Source organism: Dipteris shenzhenensis, chromosome 23 (assembly GCF_047967505.1).
Source record: "Dipteris shenzhenensis isolate YYH24624 ecotype China chromosome 23, Dip_SZ_1.0, whole genome shotgun sequence".
In the NCBI taxonomy this organism is placed as follows: domain Eukaryota; kingdom Viridiplantae; phylum Streptophyta; class Polypodiopsida; order Gleicheniales; family Dipteridaceae; genus Dipteris; species Dipteris shenzhenensis.
Window position 1 is genome coordinate 9,995,472 of NC_141618.1, and position 23,824 is coordinate 10,019,295.

General features: G+C 42.7%; 1 protein-coding gene across 1 annotated transcript; it reads left to right on the plus strand.

The window, feature by feature from the left end:
• Positions 1-5,421: 5,421 nt before the first annotated feature.
• On the plus strand, positions 5,422-21,854 carry LOC147886967 (putrescine-binding periplasmic protein-like protein). The gene is made up of 7 exons (XM_087394503.1): positions 5,422-6,413; positions 6,830-7,008; positions 7,571-7,819; positions 7,979-8,113; positions 8,317-8,499; positions 20,398-20,559; positions 20,753-21,854. Exons 1-7 carry the CDS (start codon positions 5,579-5,581, stop codon positions 21,251-21,253), a joined length of 2,244 nt encoding a protein of 747 aa, XP_087250629.1. The 5' UTR covers positions 5,422-5,578; the 3' UTR covers positions 21,254-21,854.
• The last annotated feature ends 1,970 nt before the right edge of the window (positions 21,855-23,824 follow it).

Below are 23,824 nucleotides of genomic sequence, written 5' to 3' on the forward strand. Positions count from 1 at the left end.
GAGATTTGGTGCTTCAAATCACTACAATGGTTGGAATAGAAACAAGAAACAACACGAACCATTTTGAAAAAACACTCTCATATTCTCTCGTGCTACCTTTACCTAGTCATCCAAGATCCCTTCATTGCACATGATCTGAAAATATATATTTTTGTCTAAGTTCTTGTGTTGGAATTGCTACAATAGGCTCTCTATCAAACACATCACCTTTGGCAAGTGAGAAGGCCTCACTATTCCCCTATTCTTCATTATCATCCTCATTTTCCTCACACCTTGCATCGGCACTACTTCTTTATCAATATGGGGTTAATACAACTCATGCCCACCCCGTTGTTGGCCTTCAACATCTATGGGATTTCTTTCTCGTAGATCAACCATAACTATCTTTGCCTCATGTACTAGCTACATAAATACATCCCAAGAATTTGTCTTCAAATATAAATAACCTGCTTCTTCTCTTCTTCAGCATAAACATCCGCCTCATTTCTAGCATGCATGCTCAGTTCTTCTTCAAGAGGTCCTGGATCCTCTTCTAATTGAGCCTTATACCCATAAGAGCTATATGCTTTTTCTTCACAGTACACGTAGTTTGTGCCGTACTTGCAATCCTGGTGAACGTTATCGCTGACCCAGATATGGTCTAATGTAGACCCATGTATTGTTGTGGGCTTGCTATTAGCTGTTTCATGTTGTATTCTTGCATGTTTTGCTGTAATAGTTTGAGACTTTTGTTTGGTTTAGTGTAGCATATGTTAAAGTCACCGATAATTTATGTTGCATATGTATGGTTGATTTCTTGAAGCAAGTCTTGTAGACTAACGAGGAGATCCACAATTGTGGACCTAAGTGATCAGTTAATGTTGATGATGGCTACATCTGCATGCACTGTGCTTCGGAAAATTGTGGCCAAACACTCGATGCCATTGTTGAAGGACTTTTTTTCCTGATTAAAGCCATGCTGTCTTTGTAGTATGTTGCAAGCCCAAGCCCTTCTGTGCTGAATTCATGGTTGAATTCTGCTAGGCATGTTGAGTGTTTGTTTTTTGTGTGCATCTCTTGCAAGCATAGAATGCTTGCGATAGCTCTTTGATGCGGCAATGTCTTGCTTATGGCCAATGAATGATCTTGTGTTGAGAGATTGCAATGTCATTTTTTTTCACTAACATTGCTGAAGTCCACTTGCAACGGTTGCCATGGGCTTGTGTTTCGTAGCCGTTCAAGCTCTTGCAAGACTGCTTGGTCGACTTTGATGTTCTTTTCTTGGAGGGGATGTAAAAGGTACAAGTTTGTAGGATATTGAATGAGCGAAAGGGTTGTGTAGGTTAGGCTGTGAGTTTTGATTCTAGAGGGATCGATTGCAATGGAAGGCATGTTAACCAAGTGGCTCCTCGAGAAGTTACATGCTAATGAAACTCTAGCCAATACAAAGCTAGGCTTGTGGCTTATGGGTTTTGGTAGATGTATTGCATCGACTATAGAGAGATGTGTGATCCCATCATGTCCATGCAGAGCATCCATATCATCATCACCATTGCTACATCACAAGGCCTTCATCTCCATGAAATGGATGTGAAGATAGCTTTTCTCACTGTTGTCTTGTCTATAACGTGTACTAATGACACATTACCTAGGCTATGTAGCTCTCGATAACGAAGACATAATATGTGTGCTTGTCAAAAGCACCTGGTACCAAAATCTACATCCTCAGTCATAGCAGTGTTTACTTGAAAAAGACCAAACATCACTACTACATCATTGGTTTGTATGTCGACGATCTCCTTCTCACATGTAATGATAGAAGCTAGCTGGAACGAAGCCGGGCAAGGGGATTGATTGGTGGATTGCTCGATTGCCGGGCACTTTTAGGGACTTGATTTGAAGCATTTCTCATAATTGTTGTGCCTCCTCATAGTATATGAACACTTTGTCTAATTACAAAGGAGGCAAGTAGGAGATGCTAGAGATACCCTAACACTACTACTCATAAAATCAAGGTAGTGAATATGAAAAATTGGATTCTCTGGATGAATGAAAGGAGACAATCTATCAGTTGAATTAAATTCCATTGTAAAATTTAAAGAGAAATAGAAAAAAGACTTTCTCAATGTAAAGAAGCTATTTTGGGAGAGTTTACCAAAATGGGGAAAAAAGGTAAAGTTCTATTGATAATGATGAGAAAACTCAAATGAAAATGAAATCAATCTCGAGAATTGAATTAGTAGAATCTTACATACAAATTTGATTCCTAGGACTGAATCTGACTGGATCTTCACAAAATTCATAAGGATGCAACCCATTCAAACAAGTTCTCACGAGGCGTAAGGGTAATCCAATGCCAAAGCTCATATTTGCTATTGCAAATCTTACATGCACATCTGATCCCCAAGGATAAGATATGCTTGAAGCATGTACAACGGCTCCAATCCCTATGATCAAAATATCCTATAGACTCCTGCAAACCCAATCCATCGGATTGATAAGCCTACAAGCTCACATGAAACTGATCCTTGGGATCTCTTACGCTTGTGATCCTCATGATAGATTAGCATGAGGATGCATGCTAATGCAAACCAAGTAATTGGATTAGCATGCAATCTCATGTTAATCCAACTTTGAGGATTGGAGTAGCATGAGATTGCATGCTAATCCAACCCTGAGGATTGTAGTAGCGCGAGATTGCATGCTAATCCAATCCCCAAGATTGGATTGCATGCTAATCCAGTCTTCAAATCAAATTAGCATGCAATCTCATGCTAATTTGATCTCAAGGATTAGATGTTAAACAAAAAAAATCATTTCCCTTTTGTGTGAACATATTTTATTTAAAGATAAAGAAATCAAGGATTTTTTGAAAATAATTTACAAGGAAACAAAAAGCATCAAAATGGATTCTTCTCACTTATTTAGATTTTTGGCCATTTTGTCTGTAAGAGTAGGTTTTGAAAGGTGTTAGCATTGGGAGTAGTGAGATGTCAATTCTTCGAAATAGTGAACAATGTGGGATTAGGGAAAAGCCTTGGGATTTTGTAGACTATGATAATGAGTTCAACATAGATAAAGTTTCCAACAAAATTAATATTTTTTGAATAATCTAACTATCTTTACTTCTTTAAATATAGATCTCAAAATCTTGTTTTTTCACTTAGTTTAGTGCTTTTTGGGTTCCATTTTTAGAGTTTAGTGAGGTTGTACAGTTACTACCCCCTGAATGCCTTGTCTCTACATAGCCCATGGTTTAGATATGGACATTGCATTATTGTGGGTGTATCGATTCCTCGGTGTATTTATTTGTGATCTTTAGCCTTAGTCTTAACCTATGATCCTACAAGTGCATCTTTCCTCCATGCCATCTCATAATGTAAGCTTCATCACCCCCAAAGGGCATTTAGTCTCATCATAAACCCATATTGCTTCAATCACAAGTGACTTATCCTCCGCTAAGCACAATGGACCTACTCCTTTAAAGAACCTATGAAAGTGAAGATTGCACATTGGTTAAAGGTTCACAAAGTGAATGCATCATTTCTTCCAAGCTTCTTGCATTCAAGTAATAATTCCTCACAATTCAAACCATAGTATTGTGTACTCATGGCTCTCACGCCTACTCTTCCTAAATAATTTTGAACACAACACATGGTAGTGCATGGTTCCCTCAGCTAAGCCTTGAATATCAAGAATTGCATTCTCCTTCACCAGAGATTATTCAAGGCGGAGGTGTTGTACCAAGAGATTGAATGACTTGAGCTTTCCACATCATTTTCTTATAAGGAAAAGGTAGTTCAAAGGACATATCTATATGGTGGTAAGCAATATGCCTATTCTCTAGATTTGGTGCCCATGGATCACTTATACTTTTTGTCCTTTGTTCCAATATGGAAAATTCATGTGTTGGTGCAACTAGAGGGGTTCACCTCACATAACCACGTGCATTCAAAAGGAGGGGTATTTTAATTCAAGTTCTCTATTTTTTTAAAAATAGGATTATGATAACAGGAGGGGTTTTTTAATTCACCTTTAGAAAAAAATCCATTAGTTCATAAGTGAAGAGAGGTGGCTTTATTGGGGGAATATTTTAGATGAGGGGTTTTCCAAATACCCCTTGAAGGTAAGTGATATCTAGGGTTTCTTGGCACTGCACCCACTATGAACAGTGGAAGAACCTCTAGTGATTGATAGTGAGTTGAAGTAGGGTGTGGTGGAATACTGTCTTTGAAGGCGAAGCTGTCGTCCTTGATGGGTTCAAGAGTAGCACTCCTACTTTGTGCAATCCTTTTGTGTGGCTTGTTGACATCTTCTCCTTGTTAAGGACAACCTGTACAACCTCAAACTCTACCATGTGAGCTAGAAGCTTTAACCAAGGTACTTGCACGAATGATGTACCTTAGTGCACAACGATCTTGTTGAAGATGAGAAGAGCTTAGTAAAATGTGGGTAGGTTCCATGATTGCAGCTCTTCGATCCTCTTCCACATCCATTTTGAATTGCAAAAGTGGTAGGAAAAGTCTATGCAAGGTCAATCGACTTTTGTTGTTGTGCAATGGTTTAGGACTATACATGCTAATCCATTGAAAGGGAATGTTCTTGAATTAGTTGCATGTCCAAAAAGGAAAAGGGGTACCAAAATCTAGTCACGATTGGGTGTTCTTGATCTTGAATTAATAGACATACTTGTTTATGATTTTCCCTCATGAAGAGCCTTTTAGAGTCTGGCAGCGGCGGCTGGCTGCGGGGCTCATTTGATCCAACCCCTCCTATAGGGAGGAGTTCGAGAGGCAGTTGATCGTTTGGCACCTAGATGTTCGAGACGTAGCGGGGCGTATGTTAGGCTAGCGGATGCATACTGGATGGGCGCAGTGGGACATTGGCCCGGCCAGATCTTTTGGAGTTTGGAGCGCTCCATAGGGATCGAGACACTAGAGGACAAAACCTCTTGAATTTGAGGGGGGCAGGTACACAGATAGAAGAGAATGACGCAACGATCCTCACCTCCTGGTGGGAAGGGCTACGTAGTCCTTGGAGCTGTCATAGTTGGCTTGGGTAGTTTTCACAAAGAAGGGTGCCTTTTAGGGTTCACTTTTTTGGTAGACCCTTGTTTTCGTTCACCGCAAGTCTTACAAAGTAGGCATGTTACAAATTGAGACAGGTGGGGATGGTCTAGATGAGGTGGCCTTGGATGGTTTGGAGTGGCAATGGATCAGGGTAGTGGCCCGCTTAGGCAAGAGATGGCATATTGATCCAGACACAATCTTATCATCCTTGAAAGGATCCGTCTAGTGTTTGTGGTTCTGAGAGGGTCGGCCCCTCCATGATATTTAATGGGACCCGGGGCAGTGGTTCTGGCCAGGTAGAGTACAACACTGAGTAGAGCAGAGAAGGTGCCCTTTTTCTCACATCGGCTATCGTCTTCCGCTCGGTGGTGCCAAAAGCCAAGTGGTCGCATGGAGCATGGACCATTGTTACCGTTTTTGTCTTGGTATAACAAAATTCAATGTGTTTGGGTTTACTTATCTTTAATGTCCGAGTGCCCACCCATGAATTTTCAAGAGTGTAGCTAGCTCCTGGTGGTGAAGTTAGTCTCATGATGAAGGCAGCAGCGTTGGAGCCACTATCAGCCTCCCCTCCGTCCACATCAGACCGCCTTCCCACCTCTCTTCTAGTCGCGCATTCCCGGCAGCTTCATTGTAGAGGCTGCAGGAACGCTAACTTTTCTGGACGAATTCATGCTTTGATTTCTGCTCGTGAAGGAGGAGGATGGGAGCGAGGAGGACGATGTATCGAAGCAGAAGCGGAAGCGCGTGTTTCGCTTACCAAGGCGCCTTCGGACACAACGATGGTGCCTATTTTGCCAAGATGGGTTTGTTTGTTCTTTGGAAAACATGCCTCAATCTTGCTCGAAGCTCCCCTAGGGTGCCCTTCTTCGGCAATTTTCATCGGGTGCTTTCTCTTTCTTGGAGTCAGAGCCTCTGTTGCTGCTCAGAACGGTGTTCTTCCTACGAAGTTGCCTGTCTTTGCTTGCGTCTCCTCGGTTAGGGACAATGCTCAGGCTCCTACGGCAGCTGGAGATGCCAAAAGCAGAAATATCACAGATTCCCCTCAAAATCGGGAGGGTCCCGCCGATCATGTTGATACTGAAGGAAGTACTGCCCATGATGATGCGAAGGCTTCGGCAGCAACCATCAAGGACGGTAGAAAGCCCTTCTCTTCTCAGACGTCGCCTTCAAGGGTCGAGTCGTCAGACGAACAAGGACACGACGTGGAGCTGGTGGAGGATTGCGAAGACGAATTTGACGAAGACCACGAGGCTGAAGATGATGACTTTGACGATTTTGACGATGCTTTCATCGATGTTGACACGGATGAGAGGATTCAGAGAGCATCAACTGGTTTCTCAGAACCTCAAAAGAAGCTCAAGGGTAAGCAGTCAGAAACCTCTCGGCAAGCTGCGGACACTGCAGCCGTCCGCAACGTCACCCCTCTCTTATGAGTGTCCGGAAAGAAGTCATACGTGTATCCAAAAGCATGGATGCGGGAAAAGTTTATTGGATGCCTCGAGGTCTGCTTCCGGGAAATGGCCAGAAAACCCACCTTATTGGTTTAGGTGTATGCTTAATAAAGTGCAACTGGATAAGCACTCTATTCGAGTGCTAAAAATTGGTGGTCATTCTAGCATAAATGAATTTTGTATCTACCGTGTAACGCTTTCATTATTCAACTTAGAAGGCAATTAGGAAAATCATTTTTAAGATTGCTATTCTGAATTTGGACTTACATGAGTTGGCCTCTAGATTTTCGTATCACTTTAAAAGCTGCAACACTATTTTGGCTGCAGGTGACACAGATTCAGCCTCAGAACTTGGTAACACAGAAAGGACAGAATCGACAGCCCAAATGGAAGAAGATAAGGATTTGGAGAAAGCCTTTGAAGAGTGGAGGTCAAAGCCATATAGGTTGACTGTTCCTCTAAGAGTGGTGGGTCTTAGGGGTTCTGTACCTCCGATCTGGCTGAAGGTACGATGCTTGAGCAAGAGGGCGGATTCTGTGCTTAAAGGAGTGATTGCTCCTTTGTGAGATTTATATGCATGATAAGCAGTATTTCAAAGACAACATAAAGGCTGGAAAGGTTGAGTCCGTTGTAAACTTTTGCCCTTACAGAGCTCTAGGAAGGGCAAAACGATGCAAATTAATTCCTCTTGACTTCGTTTAGATGCCAAAGCTAGTTGAGGAAATTTATGATGGCATGAGTGTTTTATTACAGTTTCTTGGTTTAGTGTTCTTTACAGATTTTAATACGTCAGTCACTGCAGCAATAGGGAGGTTGACTTCTTGCAGCATTTATAAAGCTGAGGCCTGCCTGGACCACAGACAAAAATCGTTATTTGAAGTTAATTAGCAATGTTTGGTCAGCACTGATGTGCATGTGTGTTTTTCAGTGCGTGTGCTCTTTTTTATATCCATACGTTGTTCTTAGTAGCACATGCTATTTTTTAATCCATTACTCAATGTTGGTGGACTTTTCTTCAGCACGTCAACTCTTAGCGTGCCCTCTTTGACAGGAGATTGACCAATGCAGGACTTCATTCTTTCTCAAGGAAGAAGAGTCAAGACTACCGTTGAATATCAGGGTGGTTTGAGAGAGATTCTGTCAGCTCTGGTTTCAGGACTCCAAAAGCAAAAAATCAAGCCTCAGTCCCTACTAGCTGCTGATGTGGTCACTGTTGGGGACTCTTGGCTTCGAATGGCAGTGTCTGGGGGATTGATCACGCCCATTAGAAATGCAGAGCAACATGACTGGTTCAAGAGGCTGGGCCCTAAGTGGCAGGTTAATGCCTTTTTATTTGTGGGATCTTTTCAATATCATGAGCTATCATCTCAAAGGATCAGGAACGGGGCATCTATTTAAGGTTGTTTTTGTTTCACTTACTATGCAGTTGCTTTGCTTACAGCAACTGTTTTAAAGTATGAGGACGTTGGCATTCAGGCATTTTTATGTAGAGACGAGGAGGGTCGCCTTAACTCTCAAGGATTAATATGGGGAGTTCCATATAGATGGGGAAGCGTGGTGATCGCATACAAGAAGGACAAGCTAACAAATAACAATATTCCCGGAATCAAGGTTCATTCACCAACTTTTGGCAAGTTCTGAATCTTTGAGTCTAGCCATTTCTGTAAGTGTTATGTATAATGCGCAATCATTCCAGTGTTCATATGTTTTTTTAATTTCAAAAATCAAGACTGTTAGGTCAGGAATCTGACATGTGATGAAGCCAATTTTTGACCTAGACTCTGGAAAATGGCATCCTGTGTTTTGGCCCCCAGGACTGGAAAGATCTGTGGAGGCCTGAACTTATGGGGAAGATAGCAATGGTGGATTCGCCAAGGGAAGTGGTTGGGGCAGTACTGAAGTCCCTTGGGGCATCCTACAATGCCCAGGATTTTGACAGAGATGTTGAAGGAGGAAAGGAAGCTGTAAAACAACAGTTTTTTGGATTACGGAAGCAGGTTAGTGATAGTTTGTTTGCCATCTCTTCTGTTTTTCGTTTTGTCATTTGGCAGTCATGTTTTTCTTTGGGGCTAGTATTTTAACAAATGTATTGTGCGAGATTATATCTGTGGCACATACAACTGGTTGCCTGCTGGACTGCTTACAAATGTTGCAGCGATCAGAACATGTGATGTATTTCTGTCAGAGTCATGCTTATGCGGAAGTGCGATTTCCAGTGATGAACTTAACTAAACTTGAGAATTAAACAGCCTGTCAATCTGAAATCACAATGTACAACATAGTTCATCCAAAATTGACACGAGGGATAGGGTTTAGAGAAGAACTAAATCAAAGAGACACCTGCACCTGATGGGTTGCGAGTGAGGTCCACCCTGACCAAGGCTAAGCTTTGATGTGATTCTTTATATCAATGATGCATAGCTTGAAGCCACAATGGTAACACTAAATTCGGACGGCTGAACCTATAAGCCCTTTAGGTGGGAAATGTGGAGGGACTGTATAATCCACCACTCATTGTGTACTTTTTTATGCGACATCTAATCTATCTACTCTCCCTCCTCCTTCCTCCTACTTGTTGGAATGGTCACCTCCCCATCTGTAAGCCCCCATATGAGGAGAGCATGGGGGGGGTGAACCTAGGAAAAGAAAGAGGGAGGGGGCTGCCACATGGGCAGCACCTCACATAAAGAAAGGAGAGTACCTGGCAGAAGAAAGCTTGCCTCGAGGGTAGATTTGGCAGAGAATGGCCAGGTGACTGTCAAGGACAGAGCAGAGCAGATCTTCGCAGCATCTCCATCAAGGAACGAAGGTGTGATGATTCAGCCACTGTACGCATCTGTATGGGCTGCTGCAGGGCAGTGTATGGGCAGGACATGGCGCCGGCAAAGGGCTGCAGCATGAAGCAACATGGCGGAGGTCTATGGGCAGGTATACAGCCTGCAGGAGCGTCTCCAGCAGCAACCAAGGGCAGCCTAGCAGCAGCCCAAAAGGGCTTGGCTAGGGCCCTTATATAGGGCTGGTTGGACCAGCCAACCAGGTCGTCCAGCAAGCAGACTGGTCAGCCAGTCTGGTTGGTCAGGATGAGGCTGGCTGGTCGGTTTTATGACAGCCCCTTGGGGGCCTATAAAAGGAGAGCCCTCAGGCCTCATTTCATATCCAGCAGAGCAGCTTTGGGAGGAGCAGAAAGGAGCAGCACATCCACCATCCTTGGGCCTCTACATAGGAAGTGAAGGGAGAGAGGTGTTGCTGCAGACTTAGCTCCAGGAAGAGGCTAAACCTAGACTGTCTTCTAGGGCAGAAGGTTGCTGAGATCATCATCACTTGGAGCAGCCCTCAGGACAGCAGACAGGAGCAGCAAAGGGGGAGCCCACATTCAGGAGGGCAAGGTGACCTTAGGAGAAGCTGCAGACTGAGCTAGAGTGGCTGCCCACCTAGGTTGGCTTCCGGACAGCAAGGTGGAAGGGATCTAGACAGAGAATCTACATATGCTCGAGGTGGAGCACGCAGGCTCAGAGATCTAGAAGTGTCAGGCTTGTGGTAGAAGGACCTTTTGGTATTGTATCCTGTCCTACTTTGTGGACGGACGGAAATATAAAGAGTTGCTTCTATATTTGTCTTTGAGCATTGTCTATTTACTGGCTTGCACATCTATGCACATAAGTTAAGAAGTTTGTGATTCCACACCCCACATCACACTGTGTGAGCTCCTGGGCATTACTATCAATCTTCCGCTGTGCGCACCCTCTGTTGGGTAATTTCTAACACTACTTGCAGCCTACCTACTCTCTCTCTCTCTCTCTCTGTGGACTTGGTTAGCACCACGTGAGCTCCTTGTGAAAATGCTTCTACAGAGACCATTAATGGCCTACGAATATCAGATGAGGGCTTGATCGAGATGGCTTCGGCTCCCTCCCCATCCTCCTATCCTACCCAGACCAATGATGTTTGGCACTCTTGCTGGATTCCACTTAGAATGTCTTTTCCCCTCTTTTTATGATACGAAGCCGTCATGGGCAGGATTATGGATTTTTGGTCTTTCGAAGACTTTAATAGACTCTCTCTCTCTCTCTCTCTCTCTCCTTGCCTTCTCCTCTTCTCTTTCTTTCTCTCTCCCCCTTCTTCTCCTCAAGCCCCTCTTTCTCCGAACTGTCCCCTACCCCTTTTCATTGGTATTATCCTCGACGCTCAGTGGGATTTTAGCCCTTTAGTCAGTGAGAGTTTGAGTAGCTTGCTCCCCAGTATGGGGATTATTGAGGCGTTGAGGATGCATGCATTCTTTGCATCACTGACCCTGTTATTGGACTTGAGATCATCCTATAACTTACAATTCTGTACCTCTGTAGATGGAGAAATCATTTTTTGGCCAACCTACTGGTGTGCATTCGATGAGTGCTCCTACGAACACAGTTGGCCCTTTCACCACACTAGCCAGCATGCCTGGATTTGTTTTGGGCTCACTTGGAAATCCACAGCGGTGGGAGTTGTGGTGCAAGGACATAATTTACCTAGTGCCAGACTCACAACATAAGCAGTTAGTCTTGCAAGAAATGCATTCCTCTCCTATGGTTGGATATACAGGTGTCACCAAGACCTATGAGAGGGTCAAACAGAGCTTCTTTTGGGAAGGCATGTGCCGAGATGTGGTCAAGTATGTTGCTGAACACCAAGACTTATGAGAGGGTCAAACAGAGGTTCTTTTGGAAAGGCATGTGGTGAGATGTGGTCAAGTATGTGACTGAATGCCAACATAATAAAGTGGACAGCAAACTATTAGCTGGTCTATTGCAACCGTTACTCATTCCAGAGGGTAATTGGACACATAGGATTTCATCACAAGCTTGCCTTCTACAAAGAGGGGAAGGGACAACATTTATGTCATTGTGGATAGATTGACAAAACATGTCGATTTCCTACCCACTAAGACCCAATATTCAGCATCACAGGTTGCTTGGCAGTTCATTGATAATGTATTTTAGCACCATGGATTTCCCCAGGAAATTGTTAGTGACAGGGATGCAAAATTTATGGGTCACTTTTGGCATATTTACCGCAATGGGTACTTTATTCACACCTAGCACTACATACCATCGTGAGACTGATGGACAGTTGGAAAGGGTCAACAAATGGGTGGAGGAATACTTTAGGCATTTGTGTTATGATACCCAGAGGGCATGGGATAAGTGATTGGCACTTGCTGAATTTTGCTACGACATACCAAGCGTCTCTCTATTGGCATGACCTTGTTTGAGGCAATGTATTGGTGTAAAGTGGGAATGCCTTCCTTAATTGCCGACACTGCTGTGAAAAATCAGCAAGCACGAGATGACTTGGAGAGAATGGAGGCCCTTTTGCAATTTGCTAAAAAGAATATGTAGGATGCCCAAGCCAAGCAGAAGAAATATGCGGATGAACGCATGAGATATTTGGTCTCAAAGATGGAGATTATGTGCATTTATGCGTCCACAAAAATCGTTTTGCTTCATTGAGGGGTAATACGAACACAGCTTGCTCATCGGTTTTATGGCCCTTACAAGATCATCCGCAAGATTGGGGAGGTAGCATATCAATTGGAGCTACCAAGCACTTCCAAGATTCATAATGTCTTTCATGTGTCTTTGTTGGAACGCATATACTTCCAGAGCTGCCACCTATGAATGAGGAGGGTCGTATTCTCTATGTTCCCAAGCGAATTTTGGGTTTCAAAGATCGAGTACTCCGCAACAGGGTATACATTGAGTACTTAATAAGATGAAAAGGGCTTCTAGAGGATGAATAGTCATGGTAGCCAGAGAGTATTGTCCAGGAGTACCCCTATCTTTTACCAAGCTAATCAGCATCGCTTGGATGTCCCAGCACCCTTGTGTAGTTTTGAGGGCAACTATGGAAGGGATGGCTGTAATAAAGGGGCAGAAGGGCTGCTTTAGTGGCACTTTAGTTGGAAATGCGGAGGGACTATAAAGTTACCATCTACCATCATTGTGTACTTTTTGATACGGCATCTAATCTATCTAATCCTATAAACTAAAAGGTACTAAGATATGGATAGCTGAGAAACTCACAAAGTCTCAGTTGAAAGATAAAGCAATAGAATTAGCCAAAGTTAGGGCTGCCAGAAAGAATGGTAAATGAGCAGTGTATCGTGGAGGAATAACAATCATTAAGGAGTTTAAATCAAAACCAAAAGACTCTTAGTCTTAAAATGATGTATGGCCGGCTATATGTTTTTTTCTAGGACATAATCTAGGTACTCTAAATAAGTGGAGTGCTCTATGCACTCTTAGGGAGCTGCCATGTGCCCTCCCTAAACTGATGTATTGGATGGCTTTTCTATTGTCCCATAGACCTTTGGTCTCTCGTGGACGTTAATAGACTTTCTTTCTTTCTTTCTATTCCTCCTTCTCTTTCCTCCTCCTTGCAACCTCCTCTCTCTCTCTCTCTCTCTCTCTCTCTCTCTCTCTCTCTCTCTCTCTCCTTGCACCCCTTGAGGAGACGAGATTAACCGTATCACATGGCTGGATCTCCTCCAATTCCATACATCTCGGACTTTGGGGGGAGACCAAGAGCTCCCCACCAAGTCCGAGTTCTTATCATGACCACTTCATAAGAGTATTGGAGGAGGGATTCATCATCAGACCCTGGTATCTCGAGGACAGAGGAGTCTTGCATGCACTAAGAATTGCCATTGGACAGATATGTGTTTCATCCCATCAGTTGAGGATTGAGACGGGAGAGCAGCAGGCATACTCAAAGAGCAGCGGATACAGCTGTATGCTATGCACACTAGGAGTGGTGGAGACATAGGAACATTTTCTATGTACCTGCCCAACCTATTATGAGATCAGGGGACGATACCATTGCCCAGGAGGGGAGCGGCTTCGGTCCACTCACACAACTGATTCACTTCTAGGACCAGGGCTGCATTGGCCTATATCTACTTGAGATGCATCGACAAAGGGAGACTCTACTACGACAGATTAGAGAGCAATAGGAGGCGACCAGATGACAGGATATAGAGGCTGATACAGCATAGCGACACGCCATAGACTTCTATGCAACGCCAAGACACAACGGGATGGAGGAGGAGATAGTTGACATGCAGGCAGGCTGGATCACCGAGAGAGGGATGAAGAGACCACCTGCAGCACGGAGAGCGACTAGAGCACACTCTATTGAGGTGCGGCCTATCATAGCTTTCCTCAAGGGAGACCGCCCGTGTGAAGAACCAGCCTTCTCAAGAATACAAATGTGTGCAATGCATGCAGAATTTGAATGCCAATTGGCCCTCCAATGGGGAAGAGCGCCCTCCTGAGAGTACTTGTTTCTATTTTCGACCTACATGCAAGGTGTGTGTCAGAGAGGGCGGATGAATGCAAGGTGAATGAAGAATGCTACGTGAGATTCACAATGAAAGGGTGATACCCTTTCATTAATGTCCCTTGAGATCACTCAAGTTCCATCTTCCCATTTACACCTACCCTTAGCCTATGACCCATGCATCTACCATTCAATGCACCTTAATGCACCCTTCCCTTCCTATTGCCTCTAGGACCTAGACACATGTGTGCACATTTTCATTAACAGAATAAGTATCACATGTCCAAATTTGATGCCGTCTGAAGCAGTGGCTCCAGCTCAACTAGTCCTATCTACTCAGATGATCCACCGCCATAACAAATCGGTCGGTGTCCATCATAAATACAAATACATGTTACACCATTGGCGTATAATATATAATAATGTTTTAATGTCTACTAATCACGGATTAGTGATTTCTCTTGTCATGACACTCCCTTCTGCTTGAATGGACATAAGTCCTCTTCTGGATCCTCTCTTGTCTCTTTCTCTTGGGTACGCTTCTCCTTTACTTCTGCATTTGCATCTCCTCTTCATAATTTGCAAATAATCTTCTCTTGGTCGTACACGACCTCTTTTGAATCAGAATTTAAATCTCATCTTCAAGTTCTGGTTCCTCTTGATGCTGAATATTCAAAATGCAGAATTACCACTGCAGTGCCTCTTCAATATCTCTTCATACTCAGAATTCTCTTTTGAATACCAAGCGCTGAAATCTCTTTATAGTAACCTGCTCAATAAGCTGAAACATATTCTCAACTAACTGGTCAGTATTCAAAAGATGTTCTCTCACCCAAATGTGTTATTGAACTAGATAGACCTTGGCTATATATGATTTTGCGATTAAGGGCTACTTAGTCTATAGAAACTATAGACCTTCAATCTGTTTTTCCAACTCTTCTATGTCAGCCCTATTCCTACTATGAGACGCTCTACACGGATTTTTCTCCGTCTATACTCTACAATGAATATGCCTACTCTCTGTTCAGTTCACACATCCATACACTAGTGTTTGCTGAATGGATAGCATTTACTTTTGGTTCTATGTTCACCGTAGAGTCTTGGGATGAGGAGGTAGAAGCCTCACCCTCCTGCTTGGATGCTTTGTTGGGATAAGTATGATCAAGGGCTTGCTCTATGGTGCGTGTGTGCATCTAGGGGAGTCACATGTGTGTTTGTGTGTGTTGTAAAGGCACGTCAAGTGCTATGATGTGTCTAGTGTGTGACCTAAGTGAGGATGTAAGACAAAGGCAATCCCACTAATGTAGGGACTGATTCCCACTGATGTAGGGGCTGATTGCCACTTATGTAGGGAAGGTATTACCTTCTCCCCCTTTCTATAAGAGAGAGACCTCTCTCTCACAATCATAATAGAGAACTACCATCTTTCTTTCATTGTGCTCTCACACCTCTTGCAAGATGCATTTATTCTATCCTACGGGATTCTACACTTGGTATTAGAGCTTTAGGTTCTAGATCTAGCCTAGCCTAGCATTAGATGCTATCTCAAGCATAAACTACAAGTTTCTTCATCTTCTCCATTTTCCTCCTCCTTCCCAAAATCTTTGAGAGCTCTGTTCTCTGCCTACAAACGACCATTGCCCAAACCCTTTGAGCTGCAAACTCCTCACGTATGAGCAAAATTCCAGCTGCAAGCATTTGGTGAAATTTCATCTGTATGCGTAATGCCAACACTCACACTCCTTGACGAACATTCGCGCGATTCCGCCTCTGTACCTACCTATCTGCAAATTCCTCTGAGCCCGTGCTGGACGACATTGAGGGCAAGCTGCTGCTGAAATCTGAGCTCATTTGGACAACTGATGGAGGAGAAAACAACGAAAAACCTTCTCAAGCTTGGCTATGGCGACCTGACGCAACATTGCGCCTCTCCTTGCTGGTAGCCCTTCTTTGGTATAAGGTCCTTCTTCCTGCATAAAAATCCCCTTGAATAGAGCTATGAGCTGTGAGAATTGCACCCTCCAAGTTCTGGTCTCTGTTTTGGACAGTTTTGACAATGTTGTGAGTTTGATGCTACTTTAGCATTTCTGATGTTTTAAAATGTTGAATAGCATCAGTACAACTGTGGCTACAGCTTTCCTTTAAGTTGCTATACCTGGATTTGCTTGGAATACTTTCATTTAGCCACCTCTATGAAGCATGCAAGTGGAAGCATCATTTCCATTATGTTTTGTAGTATGGAATTTGGTTACAAGTCTTTGCTACTCTAAATGCTTGTATTTTGAAGCTCTTCAACTCTTTCTAGCCTTGTAAGAGAGTAGACACTGCCCATTTTGGGTTAGACCCTCTCATGGCTACCATCTTGAATATGGATAAGTTCAATGGTAAAGGCTTTCACACATGGTAGATGAAGGTTAAGTTTGCACTCTGGGGGCTTGTCAAACGTGCTTCAACTACTTCTTCAGCATTCTCTAATGCTGGAGAATCCTCAACTCCGACACATCCGGCAAGAGATCCTGCTAGAGAGGAGAAAGCCTATGGCATTATTGCTCTTGGCTTAGGAGATGACTATATTCATCACATTTCCGATTTAGAGTCTCCTTTTGAAGCTTGGCAGAAGCTTGACATTATTTTTGGTGCTAGCTCTCACATCTCAAAATTGTCACTTAAGATTGCTTTCTTTGAATTGAAGATGGCTAGTGGCACTCCTTTGGCTGCCCATGTCAATTATATGCGGAGTCTCATGACTCAACTTGCTTCTATCAACTCTCCAATCACTACAGATGATGCAATGGCAGTGTTGCTCAAAAGTATGCCTGAAGATTATGATCATGTTGTTACCACTTTGAAAAATCTTCCTAATCCTACTCTTGAAGGTCTTATTACTGCTCTTCAAGAAGAAGAAAGGCACATAGAACTCTGGAGAGGCAATGACACAGCCTATGCCATAAAAACTCAAAAGGGGAAGTTTTCACCTTGCAAACATTGTGGGAAGACTAATCACCTCTCAAAAGATTGCTTCAAGATCAATCCTTGCAAACATTGTGGCAAAAACAATCACCATGAAAAGTATTGTAAAGCCAAAAAGGAAGCAACTACAAAGTCAGAAATTGCCAATCTACTTTCAGTTGATGTGTCTCCACAAGATGAGCCCTCCTATGAAGACTATGCTTTTTAAGCACTTTTTTATTTATCATCACTCGGTCAAATTTTGAGGTTCTCTGCCTGGAGTAGTACTCCAAAAAGAATATGTTATGTAAATCACCTGTGGTCACCATATGATGTAGGCCATGTGGTATGTGTTTTGTCTATCCCATTTCTGTGAACCTCACATCCTTGGGAACCCTTGCTAGCATGAGATCCTAGCCATAGATTTATCCTTGACCGCCATGAGATGGCATGAGAAACTATGAGACTAGATGTATCCTTGACACTACAAGAGGCAAACCCTTGAGGGAGGGTATGTTGGCATAAGTATGATCAAGGGCTTGCTCTATGGCGCATGTGTGCATCTAGGGGAGTCACATGTGTGTTTGTGTGTGTTGTAAAGGCACATCAAGTGCTATGATGTGTCTAGTGTGTGACCTAAGTGATGATGTAAGACAAAGACAATCCCACTGATGTAGGGATTGATTCCCATTGATGTAGGGGCTGATTGCCACTTATGTAGGGAAGGTATTACCTTCTCCCCCTTTCTATAAGAGAGAGACCTCTCTCTCACAATCATAATAGAGAACTACCATCTTTCTTTCATTGTGCTCTCACACCTCTTGCAAGATGCATCTATTCTATCCTACGGGATTCTACATGCTTTGCCTTTTCCTTTTACAAAATTTGTTTTGGCAATTTTGGCTAATAGAGTAGGACATTTATGCCATGGATGCCCTGGCTTATGTTTCTTACATTCGAAACATTTACCCTCCTTAATTAGCTTTTTCTTCTCATCATCAGTCATGGAAGGAAATGGCTGTTAACATTTTGTACAATAGCTTTCTCATTTTCTTTGTTGAAGGGTTTACGAGGATTTAATTTCCTCTCAGCAATCTCAGCGAATTTAGTGAGGTCTTTGAAGGTGGTTGGGTTGAACATCTCAACCTCATATCTCACTTTCGGGGTTAGGGCTACTAAATACTTCTTCCTTCTATCATCTTCGCTCTTCTCATATAATTTTAAAGAGAGTTTCGAGAACCTAGCTGTAAATTCAGCATTATTCTCATTATCGAATTGCCTGAACCTTTCCCAGCGGAAGGTCAATTCTTCTTCATGCCTCGGAGGCATGAAAGTGGTCTTAAGTTGCTCTACAAATTTGGACCATTGAAGAATAGGCTCTTTTCCCATTTGTGATAAGGACCACCACATTAAAGCATCCTTTTGTAGATGCAGTGTGGCAACAACAAGCTTCTCATGGTCGGTCTTATCTTGATGGGACATATACGGGCTGCTGCAAGGGACTGTATGGACCTGTGGCAAGGGATCTAGGAGCTAGACAAGCAGGAAGAGTGCATGCAGCAGGATCGTGGGATATGGGAGGCCATATGGGCTGGATTTGGGGCAGAGAACAGGGCTGGGTTAGTGGCTGGATGCCACATGGCCAAAAGAGCCTGCAAAAGGGAGCCCTGGAGGGCATTTATAGAGCCCCTACCAATCGGCTGGTAGGGGGGATTCCAGTCAGCCCTAGTGGTTTTGCTGGTCGGGTTTTTGGAAGGGGGGGTTCAGGGGGCCTTCGGGCCTGCATAAGGCATCACTTGAAGCAGCCACTGAAGAGCAGAAAGGAGAAGCCCACCTAGGCTGACTAGCCGGGCAGCAAGGTTGAAGGATCACTAGACAGAGTCTACAGAAGCTCAGAGGAGCACACAGACTCGAGATCTAGAGGTGCCAGGCAGATAGTAGGAGAACTTTTGGTAAGATCGGAGGACCATGGTTTGGTGGGACTCTGCATCTCTTTTGTATTGTGTCCGGTCTTGGGCGGAAATATATAATTGTGGATTCTATATTTGTCTTGGATGCATGGTTAATTTACTGGCTTGCACACACATCTATGGTTGTGAAGTACACACAAGTACAGAAGTTTGATTCCATAGTGAAACACTTCCGCATGTAATTCCTGGTCCCATCTATCAGTCTGCTGCTGCGAGATACCCTCTGGTGGGATTTCATTTGTAATAGAGGGCTTTTCCATTGCCTAACGCATGTTTCCACCATTTCCAATATGGTGAGGGTCTTTCTGTGCCATCGCTGACGTCTTATGTTGTTCAGCTGGTTGAAGCTAGTGCATGAGATGGGCTTCATATAGAGCAAAATTAAAAGTCTTATAAGTACAAATGGCTTCTGGATTTCCCTACATCTGATCATAAATTATTGGCAAGCCGTACAAGATCAAGCTGCTTTGGATATCTACAGGTATTTCAACTTATACAGCTATTTCCATTTCGACTTCAGGATAATCATTGGTGTGGTAGGTGATGATGCTTAGCTCAATAAGGATAGTTAAGCCCACTAGCAATTATTGGTGAGGCAGATGAGACTTCCGAAGACAACAAACCTTTGAGTGTATTTTAGCTAAGTGAGTGGTGCCTTGGTCACCCAGACACATGCACTTGGAACAAGAAATATCCATCTCTTAAGCTCATTTGGAAAGATACAAAAGAAAAAAACAACAAATGCAACTCATGCCTTGGGTCTGTTAGAAATTCATCTAGCTCCAACTGAGGCACAACATCATGCAATAAATGAAATGTATGAACAAATGAAAAAGCATCGTGAAGAGCATATCTTAAGCAATGTCCACCTCTTAAGCTAATGTGGAAAGATACAAAAGAAAAAAGCAACAAATGCAACTCATGCCTTTGGCCTATTAGAAGTTCATCTAGCTCTCACAGAGGCACAACATCATGCGATACACAAAATGTATGAACTAATGCAAAAGCATCATGAAGAGCATAGCTTGGATCATAAGCATGAGCTGTAGCAAGGCAAACTTCTGGTGGTCAACAAAAGAGGATGGGCATTTCTGTACAAAGATAAAATACCTTAGTTGAAAGGTAGATGGCTTCAAGAGAAGCAACAAGTCTGAAGCAATTCAAACCAGATTTCAATCGAGTACAAGACTCAAATGTAGCATTACAAACCCTTGAATCAAATCAAATCTGCCCAAACCCCATCACCGTCAATAATTACATGAATGATGTCTGTGATTCTTTTGTGCTTACATGCATTCTTCAATGGGGAATTAGTTTTCGTTGAGGCAATATACCTATGTAGACACAACACCTCCCTAGTAACAATTGAGACGGTTTTTATAGCTGTAACTCCTCATTCGGGGCCTGAACCGTAAAACCCTTGTGCACGAGTACCTGTTTGTACACCTTCATTCAATTTACAGGAGACCATCACTAGTTATATGTATGGAGTCGATGAAGGGGATACCTGCTATGTAGTCTGGGATCTTTGTAGGTCAAGTTTTCAAACTTTTCCTTACTTTTGTGCAATGGTCAAATGCATCAGCACTTAACTTGGGGATTCCAGTGCAGAATGTTTGGTGTTTCCATTGCTTTCTTTACCCTTGGCAGTTCATTTTGCAGGTCAGGCTATTTGACAGTGTCCAATATCTTAAGGCATTGGGGTCTGGTGATGTATGGGTAGCTGTTGGCTGGTCAAGTGATGTGATCCCTGTGGCAAAACGGATGTCTAACATGAGGGTAGTTGCACCTGAGTCGGGTACGAGTTTGTGGGCCGATCTATGGGTGAGTATGTAACTCGTATGGTGTTTCACTATCTTTGACCAATTTATAGTTTCAATGCATGAAAGGTACTGCAGACATAAGAGTCTTGGTGGTTACTTAATCATAGTACTAGCTGTGCTTTTTTTTTTTGGGTAAATTGATAGGCATTTTGTCTGAACGAGGAGATTTTACTCTTCATTTTGTGCTTCTCCAGGCTATACCAGCTGCGAGTGCCATTCCGACTGAGAAAATTGGATCCCGTGTTTATGGACCATCTCCTCTTGTCCACCAGTGGTTTGACTTCTGTCTACAACCAGCCCGCGCTTTACCATTTAAACAAGAAGTTTTTGTGGGGGCATCCCCACTTCACTTGTTTGAAGACACAATTCAGGGAGATCTTGAACCTGAAGGCAATCAAAACAATGTGACTACTGCATCAGAGTTATGTAGACCTGATGAAGCAAGGGGAGAGACGGTAGCAGCTGGCATAATTGGGAAAGGTCCCAAATTTGACTCAAATTTTGTGGAGGGCATGCCACCGAAAGATATTCTATCAAAGAGTGAGTTCTTGGAACCGCTTTCTGATAAGGCAATAGCAGATTATGAGTGGCTGAATTCAGAGGCTACAAAACAGGGTGTCCGGTCAAGTGGCATATGGGACACTATCAAACGCGTACTTCAAGTTCCTATTGCAGGTGCAAATCAGAGGGGGTGACATGGGTGACTTGTGGTCATGAAATGAGGTAGATAGCAACTGCATGACAGCTTTTCTACTGAAAATTGTCATGTCATCTAGGCTTCAAGGTGGTATATTTATGCATCAGTGTGATATTCACTTCTAGTCAAAAAATCCATCAAGACAGAACCCCTAGTCTACTGTCTGAATTGTTTTAGCGACCTGGCATTACTTTAGATCGCAGATGCTTGGTGACCACCAAGGGTCAATGCACGTAATGGTTCTGGAAATCTCAATAGCTGCTATGGACGTTTGGTCTCCAAATCTAGTGACAACAGGTTAGAGATCTTTCCGAAGGAGCTTTGGAGAGGTAGTAGTAGCTGATTTTAGATTTGCAGAAGAGGAATTTGGTAGAAAAGAGAGCACCTTATAGCAGCAATTAATGCTGTAGAATCGTGTTAATGTTTTTCAAAAGCTTTGTAAAGACTGAAAAGCTTTGGTTTTGATTACTCCTCATGGCTTGGTCTTTCATGGTATACAAGGGAGTATGTGTCTGGCATCTTTGTGATTTGAGCCATTCATATAGTAGTTCATGCCTTGGTTTGAATGTTGTACACTCTTTGTTTTTATCATAGGCAATATTGATCAACTTTTAGTAAGAATATGTGTATACTCTTTTAGTCTTGCACATCTCTGTCTTCTGTCTCAGTTGTACAATCATTGTTGGGAAGGGTAATGTGAAGCTCTATTCTTTAGAATCATGTTAAATGCTTTTATAAGAAGATGAACAATGAAAATGGCTTGTCATCATTGTGACCCATGGTTACAATCCTAGCCATAGTTAGTCCATTGATGGTCAAGATGCCATATCACCTGATAATATTGCCTTAGAATATTCCTCAAAGACCATTTACCTTTAATTGTTCTCCAATTGTGAAAGGACCCTTTGAAAGCGATTTTAAAGAAAAACTCAATTGAGGGCCTTGTAAGAACCCAAGTTTAGAAACAAGAGGCCAAATTATTATTATTTAGATACCATTTGAAGAAGCATCATTAGGCACTTCTGAGGCAAAGAGCACCATAATTTGACCAAATGACATAAGAATTGAAAGTAAAGGCAACATTTCATTCTAGCATAGTCATGGCGCGGCGTTGAGCTTTTTATTTGGTGCCATGTCACTTGTGACTCGCCCTCTTCTTTTCCTCCTTACCTCTCCTTGCTTGCAGCTCCCTCATTGGGCTTGTTTTGCTACTATTGCCCCTCTCTCCTTTCTTTTTATGGTGTTGCAAATTTGGTCACTTCAAGCCTTACCACTCTCAACAACAATTTTATAATGTGGGGAGCTTATTTGAGGTGTACGTCGGGCAACAAGGGTTTGGGTAATTGCGGGACTTGTGTTTGGACGAGAACAAAATTCAGCCTCAGAGTTGGGGGCACTTGTGCAAGTGCCGGCTGCCTGTACACTGGTATGGGTGCTGGTTGGTATTGTTAATTGTACTCACCTTGCACAACATCTATTCATTTTTTTGCCTTGAATACTCTTTGAAATTTATATGAACTCTAGGACATATGCCATTAATGCAAGATTTGCACGTAATGTTTTAAGAAATTTCTCGTCTTGTGGACCTTTTGACCTCGCTTGCCACAACAATAGATGCAAGCTTATCATCAAGGTTTGCAAAAACCATTTGGGTCTCTTCAAATTTGTATCTTGATTTTTTTATGTTTCCTCCCTTTCCTCCTTCAAATCTATAGTCTCAGATTCATGAACTTTAGAATCAACCATGTTTTCTTGATGATCATTCTCAATGTGCCACACTACATCATTTAGTTCATCAACTCAATGTCACTATTTCCTAGTTTCTTCATCGGATAGTTAGCTTCCTTACTATTGATCATAGCCAATAATATACACCTTTCTTACTTTACATTACATTTCTTTCTCTTCTCATTAGGAACATGAACACATGCCATGAAACCAAAGACTCTCATGTGAAAGACTAGGTTTCCTACTAGTAAAGGCCTCTTTAGGTGTGTGACCATCTTATGCCTTTATTGGACATCTATTTAGCATGTGCACTACTATGCTGCATGCCTCTATCCACCATGAATTAGAGATATTATTTGTCTAGAGCAAAGATTGTGCCATTCCACCCACAAAATGATTTTGCCTCAACAATCTCATTTTGCAAAGGAGTATAGCAAGTAGGATTTTGTTTTTTAGATACTCATAAAGTATGGAGAGGTGGGAGGAGAGTGTGTAGATGGAAGAGAGATGGTAGGGCATAGCTAGGAAACAGACTACAAATGACTAATTGTATAGAAGCTTAGTTGTAGAGAATGAAAACACACGATCTGTTTAGGTTAGGGTTTCCAACCCTTTTTCTTTCTAGCGTTTATACACAATATTTGGCATGATATTGAGATCGATCATCAACATCTTCCCTCAAGAACAACACCATGAAGTAAGTTTCCCTTAAGATGATGATTTTGTGGTTTGAAAAAGAGCTTATCATTATTTCTATTTTACATCCCCTGAATGGGGATGTCTTCCCTTTGAGTCAAACCAAGAACTTGTTAGATCTTTTCTAATTGGTTTGTTAAAATTG